This window comes from Eptesicus fuscus, chromosome 7, assembly GCF_027574615.1.
Source record: "Eptesicus fuscus isolate TK198812 chromosome 7, DD_ASM_mEF_20220401, whole genome shotgun sequence".
NCBI lineage: Eukaryota > Metazoa > Chordata > Mammalia > Chiroptera > Vespertilionidae > Eptesicus > Eptesicus fuscus.
Window position 1 is genome coordinate 40,815,477 of NC_072479.1, and position 10,218 is coordinate 40,825,694.

At 42.1% G+C, this 10,218-nt stretch overlaps 1 protein-coding gene across 1 annotated transcript in view; it reads right to left on the reverse strand.

Moving 5' to 3' along the window:
* The window catches only part of LGR5 (leucine rich repeat containing G protein-coupled receptor 5), a 153,154-nt gene extending 143,138 nt beyond the window's left edge, over positions 1–10,016 (reverse strand). Inside the window, exon 1 of the mRNA XM_028131178.2 lies at positions 9,585–10,016. Coding sequence (XP_027986979.2) covers positions 9,585–9,796 — 212 coding nt within the window. The 5' untranslated portion in view covers positions 9,797–10,016. The remainder of the gene's footprint in view (positions 1–9,584) is intronic.
* Between the last annotated feature and the right edge of the window lie 202 nt (positions 10,017–10,218).

The window sequence follows — 10,218 nt, forward strand, 5'->3', positions numbered from 1 at the left end:
ACAGCTAAGGTAAAGGAGCTTCATATTACTATGTAATAGTCATTTGGGACCCGTCCATATTCACCCAACACTTCTCACAATTCTAACAGCCTGGAAGTAAATTTTAAGCTGGAAGGCCAGCAGCTGGAAGGTGGAAGGTGGATACTTGCTGTCAGTTAATCATGTTGCTAAAACTTTTGAGATCTTCAAATGAGATATGCTTACACCCTGGGAGAATCTGGTTTAACTAGGATTTCCTTTTGCTACCCGAGCTTGAAGACTCAATGAAAAAAGATCTTGAACTTCCTCCTGTACTCTGTTGCCCTGAGACCCAGAGAACAACAGCTGCTGGGGAACGGGGGCTGCGGTGAGTTAAGGTCTCCCGCCACAAGGACAGTGATGTGGCTTCCTGGAGCTAAAATCAAAGACACCAATTTCGGTGCACTTAGAGTTGATACTTTAATCTCAAAGATTCTTCTTTCTAAACTTACCTTCATCTTGTAGTTTGAAGCCCTGGGGAGAAAGTGTCTGAGATAAGAAAAATGCATCCTCCCAGTTCTCCTCTGATGCTATGAAGGAGGATTAAGAGGGACACAGGAGAAGTAAACCATCTGGGACAGGGTGCCCAGTGGAGGTCTCAGTCTCTCAGTTCCGCCTGCACTGTTCCTTGGGTAGCAGATTCCCTCGGTTAGCTTTATCACCTCTCTTGCCATTCTTTTTTTTTTCATTTTTATTTTTTTGGGGGAGGGGGAGGGTCGGGGGGTGATGACTAGGCTTTACTGTTGGGCAGTTGGCACTATAATAATGATAGAGTAGACCTATTGCCAAAGGCAGGCTTGTCTGCTAACGGTCCTGTCAGAACAGAAAGGATGAAGAGAGAATAAAGAGGAAGACTTCCTACCTCAGTCTTTACTAGAAGACTCCAAACTCATTCTATAGATTCCTTGTGAAATAAATGATTATTGCAGAAGTCACCATACATGTACAAAATAGATGATTAAGGAATGTAACTCCTTCCATGGGAACTTTTATTTTTTTAGAACCAAATAATTCTCACTGTACATGCAAAAAGTGAAAGCTTATTTTTATGCTGATAGATTTAAAGACCATTGATTATATAACAGAGTTCCTTCAAGTGCCTCATAAGAAAATTTATAACCTAAGAACTTCAAGAGCCATGTGGTGTTTTGTGTGTTGGACCAATAAACTCATTAAAATAACACTGGGTAAACCCAAACACAACACAATGAAAGTCTAACACAGCCCACATTAACCAACCCAGTTTAAAATATCTTTGTTATGTGCTAAGGTTAAAAATTCAGCAAATTCTTTATATTTTTTCCACTTGAGATCATGTGTGGTTTTCTGCTTTCTTCAGAGCTACACTTTTGTGGCTTTTTGATCAAAGGAAGGTTATTTTTGCAAATAGATATCTTTTGTAGAAGTTCCTGTTCTACGTAATCAAGTTTTCAAGAAAAAAAGTACAAAAATATTTACTAATTTTTTAGTAAAACACAAAAATTCTTAGGTTCTTAGTGTAGACTTTGGGAAGGAAGGAATGCATGTAAGGTTAGCCATCAGGTGTGTGTGCATGTGCGTGTGCGTGTGTGTGTGTGTGTGTGTGTGCATTTGTGAGGGAGGGAGAAAAAAAGGTAGAAAGAGGAAATAAAGGAATTTGGCTGCAAAATTGAGTAACAGTTTAAAACATTTGGCTTCCAGTTGTGAAAGATGAGCAACACTGGGGAAAAGGCTAGGCTAACAAGGGACCACTTGAGGAAGACTTAATCTCAGCTGGCAGGCTGACGAGGAAGGTCAGCTCGGTGCACGCGTTCTCAGCTGGAGTTGGGCTCCCTTTGCCAGGACAATTGTCTTCTGCATTTCAGCTTCTGAACTGAACTGAAGGTGCCTTCACACTGCCAGCTCAGTCTCGCTCATCAAAAGGGTTGGCTCTCCACTGTCAAGCCATGTCAACGTTATATATCATTTCCACCGAGCAAGTAGCACAAAAGAAATAGCTTCCTATTGGGGTGTCAGGGTGTGTGTTAGTGTGTTAGCATGAATTCGCTTTCTTCCCCTTGACCACCAGTCCTTGTTAGAAGATGGAACAAGGAAGGCAAGAACGATAAAATGAATATGAAAATAATGTTCAAGGATTAAAAAATGAGACACTTGAAAATTACGTATTGCTGAACAATTTTAAATTATTAATGATAACAATAGAAAACAAGATTTGAGGGCATTGTTTTAAAAATTTTTAGAGATTATATATCTATGTTTCCTAAATTTTCTAAACATTAGTACTTACTTGATGAAGGGCTATTTATATTGAATATAATTTGTAATTAATTAGCCACCTATTTGTTTTTCATGGTAACTTTGTAATATAATAAGTATTTAGCCCATGTTAGGTTTATGACTGCAAATGAATTAAAGGACTGGAAAAAATTAAATGAATAGTTAATAAAAGCTTCTTCTCTATCAATACCATAATCATTAAACTATGCATAAAGGTGAATACAAACTCAAATAACATTGGCCTGTTCAGAAAGTTCATGTCCCTCTGAATGGAGAAATAATTCCAAAGAATGCAACTACTTTACTTGACACATGGACCTGACCAAAGGAAATAAGTTAGTTTTATTCTTTACTTGGAAGTTACCAGTCAATTGATCACTCTTCATAATACCCGGGCAGCTACCACAATTTATCTTTGGCTTGGAGACAAGAAAAAGCAAAAAGGTATTTACTAAATTTAAAATCTTGGCCTTAAGCTATATAATATAATTCTCCTTTTATTGAAAATTAAAAACCACATTTCCCAGAGCCTCATAAATTGTGTTCCTGAAAGGAAAAATGTGCTGAAATATTTCAGCACCAATTACATTTACTTTGAGGCATAACCATAAATTAGAAGGCTGGTTTTCTTGTGTTTCTGGTAAGCTGGTCCTGAAGATAACTTCAAAGAAGTTAAGAAATATTTTGAGCAATGGAAATATCCTTGGGATAGTCAAGTTAGGAATGAAAATACTACCTGTATTATAAGGTTGTTGTGGGATATATGATCCAGTAAAGTACTTAGCATAATGCCTAGAACTCAAGAAGAACAATATAAATGTCAGCTGTTATTATTGTTGTTATTACACTAATAAAGTACTTTAGATACTTTAAATTATGGTGTATTTGTTAAAATAGACAACTCATTGCATCATTTAAGCTGAACACAATTTAATTGTTACTTCAAATGGCGCTGGGCCATAACTGTGGGACCCCAGTAGCCTTGTGTTGTTCTGTTACTTTGCAGATAAGTAGTCCTTTATTTTTCTCTGACCTCTTTTAGCCACTGGGATTTCAGCAGCCAGTTCAGCCAATTCTATTCAGTTCAGTATTACAAATATTTATTAAGTATCCCTTAAATGTCAGACACTGATGTGGGCACTGGGATAGAAAGTGGAAATTTCCTCCTGCGGAAGAGCTCACAGGCTAGGGGGTTGGATAAACCCTGAAGGAAAGAGAGCCCATCACAGCTTGGAGGTATTCCATCTGACTTTAAGGAAGATGATTTCGTTAATAGATGAGGGTATGACGATGGACTCTTGCTTATGGAGCATCTTTTAAACTAGTAATGCTAACACCCTATTAACAGTCTTTTTGCATTATCACAATGTAACTTGAAAGCAAATGACTAATGTTCTACCTGCCAGTTTCAAATAAGGCATATCCATTGGGCTCAATGTAACAAAACAAAACAAACATTTATCTGGGGGAGGTAGGAGAAAATGGCCAGGGATTTCAAGAACGGGCCTGCTTCCTACCATGTAACCTATTGGAGAACAAAACTAATTTTGAATTATGAACATTTCTATGAAAAATTCTATTTTATAGCCTGTGAAATGTCTCCTTTTTCCATAGATAATGAATTCCACAGGTGAAATTGAGCATGTGGTAGTTATCTATAATGACTGAATAAAAATGTGGATTGGAGCTGTTAGATCTGGGAATAAGAGTTCTAGTAGGTTTGAATTCATAAGCAGATTTAACAAATAAAATTTTACTAAGGTACAGCAAAAATAGCAACAGGACTAGATAATCAGCTTGCTTTCTTTGGTAGGTAATATGTCAGTTGTGGCTCTAATGATATCTCTCTCTACTACGAGGTTCTATAAAGAAAAACATTACAACAGGAGTGAGGAGATTGGGTTTCAAAGAAAGGAATTTGCCTTTCAAGAAGAATTCAATTTATCAGAAATATCCATTTGTGGCGTGTTTACAAGTAAAAGTACCATTTAGCATTATTCTAAATTTATATAAATTACCAAATCAAACAAACAAAAAAAAACTTCAAAAAATTGTTCAATAGAGTTCACTGTTGTTTTTTTTCTTTCCTTTTTAAAAAATTGATGAGCGAGAGCGAGAGCGGGAGAAACATCAATATAAGAAAGAAACATTGATAGGTTGCCTCCCATACACTCTCTGACCGGGAATCAAACCCAAGACCTAAGTATATGTGTTTACCAGGCTGGAATCGAATCCACAAGCTTCTGGTGTACAGGAGGCTTCTCCAACTAACTGAGCCACCTGGCCAGGGCCACTGCTGTTTTTCATTTCTATCTATGGCATGTGATCTGGATTAATTGGAAACATACTTAAACTTATGGCTAAAATGACTTAAATGTATCAATTTAATTGAAGAAATATAAAAATGCTTTATTAAAGTAGTAGATATTAGGTATCAGTTATAAAAACATAAAGATTCTGCAATGTCTTTAATTTTTAAATGATAGGTTTATTGGGTTAATTGCTTATTTGGTTATCATTCCTATGCTTTTGACAGTTATATGTTTTATTTTTTAAAATATATTTTTATTGATTTCAGAGAGGGAGAGAGATAGAAACGTTAATGATGAGAGAGAATCATTGATGGGCTGCCTTCTTCACGCCCCCTACTGGGGATAGAGCATGCAACCCGGGCATGTGCCCTGACTGGGAATCGAACTGTGACCTCCTGGTTCATAGGTTGATGCTCAACCACTGAACCACACGAGCCAGGAGACAGCTATCTGTTTTAGAAATAAAAAACAATCAAATAATTCTAATTAATAAAACTTAACCATGACAGATCACAGACCAGTTTTGTGTTTCTGAACTTCTTTAAATACATCCAAGTGGGAATGATTCCATTATTTAAAAAATAGCTTTATTTAACCTACAAAGGTTATTTTTTATTACAATCTTCTTCTTTTTTAATTTAAAATTAAAGTTTTTTCTTTTTTTAAATTCCAATCTTCTAACTCATTTGTGATTGCTACCTGTTGTTGCTTACCAGAACTCCTTTACTTTGAAGACAAGGAATAAGAAGGAAAAAGATTAAAGATCATGTTTAACTGTATGTAAAAATTCATTCTTGTCACACAAACTCTGTCATGCATATGATGAACATATTCAGTAAAATATTTATTTTAAATCTATGCTACAAATTGTTTGAGTCAGAGCTACTACTTTTAAAAAAATCACTCAGACTACCTTCATCAATTAGTTTCAATATTGCCTCCATAATGAGAATTCAATAATAATAATAATAATAATAATAATAATAATAAAGACCCTGTGAATTCTGGAGTAAAGGAAAGAACTTGATTAAAATGCAGAAAAGTCATTGGCATCATTATATTTTAAATTAATTTTAAAAGTAGGTTGTAGAACCAACTATAATTTTGAAATTGATGTAAATTTTAAGACTGTTATAACAGTTAAGGCTTTTGTAACCATTCTAAAGAACAAACATTTTTCTTTATTTAATATACTTTTCTTTCTTGAAGGGAGGCAGAAATATAGAAAACCATTTTAAAGATTAAAAATGTTTTTAAGTATTGAAACTGCATTTTAGATACTTAAAACACTTGTATGACACCAGGGCTGTACATAATTTAACTGAGGTTTTTGATAGGTTCTTATTAATACTGGTTTTACTAATTACATGTAAAATTAAATTTTGTCCCAAAGCTACATATGGAAAAGTAACCAAACTACATACATTAAATTAAAAAACAAATCTTTCTTTGATTCCTTTGGTTCATGTGACATAAATTTGCTTGTGGATGAAAGATTCATGTCCTTCAGCAATAGCAAGAAAAAAACTCTGTTTTCATTTAAAAATAAAATGGCTGTTGTAGATCAAGAAAAGTATATTTACTATATTAGGATGTTCACTAGAATTTAGCTTTCTACTTGGATGCCACATTAACTGTATGAAAGACACATCAAAGTAGCACAGAGGAGCTTATTTTCAAGAGCTTATTTGAATGTATTTTCAAAATGTTCACATTTTGTACATCAAGATAGCTCACCTATAATGAGATTAGAAGCTAGAACTACTTTATTTCTGATAAATCATGACTGGTAAATTGAGATGCATTTAACATGGTCAACAATTACTGTTTATTTTAATGTCTCAACCTTGGTGGGTTCCTTATTTTCTGCTGAGTCAGCTTTATTAGCCCCTTTTATAAAATCAGAGCCCATAGCCACTGAGGGGAGAGAGGGAGGGAGGGAGGGAGAGAGAGAGAGAGAGAGAGAGAGAGAGAGAGAGAGAGAGAGAGAGAGAGAGAGAGAGATATCTCAGTGTTTCCACCATGTTCTGTGGTCCAACTACAGATCTACTGGGCAATGCAGTTCAGGAAGAGAAGAGAGTTACTATTAATGTTGGCTGAAGATTTAGCTTTTTGGGGAAGAAAGAAAGGCTATAAAAGTGCACTTAAAGAGCTCTAGCCTTCTATGAAGAGAGTTAGGAAACTTTCTTTACCTAGGACTCTGACTAGTCAGCTCTCAGATTGTGGTAAAATCTATTTGCCAAATGTGTGCAGCTGGAACTTGCCATCGTCAATCTGTTTGAAGAAAATGAAATGCTTGTTCTTTTGTGGAGAAGGGAGGAAGATTAAGAGATAACATTTTGACTCAAATAAATGGTGATAACCTACTACAAACAAAAAACAGATAGTAAAGTCTGGCCTTTTACCCAGCAGTCTTTACACACTGCAACTTTCTCATCAAAGCTTAATTACCGCGAGGCCCCAGTGGCACGGGGCTGTAACTTACTGTTCCCTTTCAAAGCAAAGAAAGTTATTTTTTAAAATAAGAAAAACAGTAAGATACATGCTTATCTATTTGAATATGAGTAAATAAAAATTCTTCTTTTAGGTTATGAGTGCACAAGCGGAGGTGGAAATGGTTAGGCAATTCTAGGTGTAACCAAAAGAGGGCACCATTTACCCTGAAAGTCTGCACAGCTTTCCCACGGTTGCAAACACAAAATTACGGAAACCGCCCCCAAACCTTCTACCCACGAGGGAAGGGCATCCCATGGGCCTTGGCACTTTGTGTTCTATAGGAGAGCAAATTCTGAAATCGAGTGTTAAGGAGAACATCAGTTTGGTTATTTACTTCAGGACTGATTTCTACATCGGGCACTTATGGTCCCTGAAATGTTAACGAATAGAAGCAAGTATTTTACACTCACCGTGACCCTTTCACAGACACTTCCGAGTTTAAGAAAACTTCCCCTCAGGCCAAGCTACAGACTGTCATCACAAAGTGTGAGAAGATGACAATTCCCTAATGGCGTTTTAACTCCAAGGAGCTGTCTGGAACGATAGGTGGCGAACTGTGGCAGTAAGCTCCCCTGACCATGTGGAGGATGCAGGGCAATGCATCTGCGGTATGTGGGAAATGATTCGAGGCAACACTTCATGCCAAATTTTAGCAACAGAAGCCTGACGAATGTTCATTCTTTCAAGTGGGAAGAAAAGCCTCCGGACACTATTCATGATTTTATTTTCTGTATTCTTAAACACGTTTTAAAATGTGTATGATTTGAATAGCTAAGTGTTTGGGGGGGGGGGGGATGGATTGCACTCTTCTCTTGTAGATAGTCAATTTCTTCGGGGTTGATGGCAAGGAATAGGTCTAGGGGCTCTTCCGTGAAATTGCCACACCGCTCTCAGAAATTCACTATACAGAGAACACATGATTCTTGAAACGCCGAGTTTAGCAGTTAAAGCAGAGAGATTGAGGATGAGCATTTCACCCCGTAGTACAAACAGCTGTTTAGGAGGAGGAAATGTGACTTCTTAGAGAATGGTCACTGAGGAGAGATTTCTATCGTTGTGAAATCATCACTGCCACAGGCAATGAGTGCCACTGAAGGGAAACCTGGTGGGGAAATAAATAATTGTATAATCCTTTCCGGGTAAAGAATTTAAAATAGTTTCATGGCAGATGAGGAGGGGATTGACATCTACTAATATCAAAACCCAGCAGGATGGTCCATTTCTTTAAATGTATATTATTAAACCAGTAAAAAAATTTATTTTTCTTCCTCCGTCTGTCTCCAGAAAAAGAATCACTATTTCGTGGAAGGCGTTGTGCAAGCCTTTTCATGGCTCCTTCCCTCCAGAAAACAACTAAAATGAGGAAAGAATGAGTTCACAAACATCCCAACTAGCTCCTGACAAGGTGCAGGAGTAGAGAAGCCGAAACGAACATTGCGTGGGCTCGGGGTGGGCTCCAGTTAAAGCCCAGATGTGTCACCTTGTAGTCACCAGAGTGACCCCTGTCTCTCAGCCCGAAGGCACCGAGCCCCAGCGTCTCCTTAGCGGGAGGGAGAGCAGTGGCCTTGGCCTCTCCCGATCCACCTCAACCACCCAACCACCTGTTACCCTCCGGGCCTGGGTTTTCCAGGGACGGGGTTATGAAATGCGCCGCTGCCTCATCTCCGCGGAATGGGCTGCAGGGGGGGCTGTGTTTGGGGGAAGGGAAGGGTGTGAGGCTCTCCACGGGAGGACGGAGAATTTCGGGTCCCCTTTCGCGTGTCCGCGCCGCTGTGGACCCGCCCCGCCGCCCGCAGCCCACTTCCCTCTCCCGCCCGGGAGGAGGAGATGGTTAACGATTACACCGCGGCGGCCGGCGCTTCAAAGGGCGGCTCGGGCAGCCAAAGGTGAAGATAACGTTCTGGCAGCTCTAATCGGGTTTGTGGTTGCCACATTTTAATCACTTCATTTAAAAAAAAAAAAAAGGATACAAGAAAGAAAGAAAAAAATGTTACATTACGCGACCGTGCAAGGGATGCCGAGTAAGTGCCTTTGGAGCTGGGCTTGGCTGGCGGTTTCCTTCGGGGGAACTTTTTACAGCCCATCTCCCCGCGGGGAGTGACAACACCCGCAGGGGAGGGGAGGCTGGGGCAGGGACCCCCCGGGCGGGCAGCCCGCCCGCGCTCGGGTTCCAGGCTCAGCGGCACCAATGCCCACACCGCGGGCAAATGCCCACACTCGGAGGAATTGGCTCCGCCGCTCCCCTGGAGCTGGACCGGGAGGCTGCGGCGCACCGGCGCTGCCCCGGGAGTGCGCCTGAGCCGTTCCTCTGGGGGCGCAGAAAGTGCGGTCGTCCTACCGGCGAGACACGTGCGCTTCCCTGGGCCCGAGATGCCCCGTGCAAACTCGCCCGCCCCTCCGGAGCAGGCGGGAGCCGAGGAGCCCGCAGCCCGGTTTCGAGGTCGCCTCCCTCCCCCTGGTGTCCCCCCCCCCCATCTCGGAGCGCAGTGGGGGCGCACTTACAGGTAGGAGGTGAAGACGCTGAGGTTGGAGGGCAGCTCCGAGAGCCCCAGGTCCGAGCAGTCCACCCTGAGCAGCATCCTGCCGTCGGGCTCGCACTGACAGTGCGCGGGGCACCCCCGCGGCAGCGCGCCGGGCCTGGGCGAGCCGCCCCCGGCCGCCAGCTGCAGCAGGAGCGGCAAGGCCAGGAGCGCGCGGGCCCGGGAGGTGTCCATGGTGCCCGGGCAGAGGGTCGCGGGCGGGACGCGGTCGCAGGGCAGCGTCTGGGCTGCGGCGGCTCGGGGCGCGCGGGACGCGGCTCCGCTGGCTTCTGCGGCTCGGCCGGCGCGCTCCTAACCGGGGCCGGACGGTGCCCGCCGCCGCCACGCGGACCTCCGGAGCGGCCCTGGCTGCCGCCGCCGCGGTGGGGACGGGGAGCGGTGCTGCTGCGGGCGGCCTGCTCGGTGTGGAGCAGCATCTCCGCTCGCACGCCCGTTTTTTAAAGCGCTCCAGCCCGAATTGCGCGCCCAGTGACGTCAGCGCAGCCCGGCTTCCCAGGCACCCCCCGCCCGGCCCCACTTTCCCTCCTCCGGCTCCCTCCCTCCCTCCTTTCCCGAGTCCGGGGCCCGGAGGCGGCCGGCGGCGCGCGGAGCTGGCG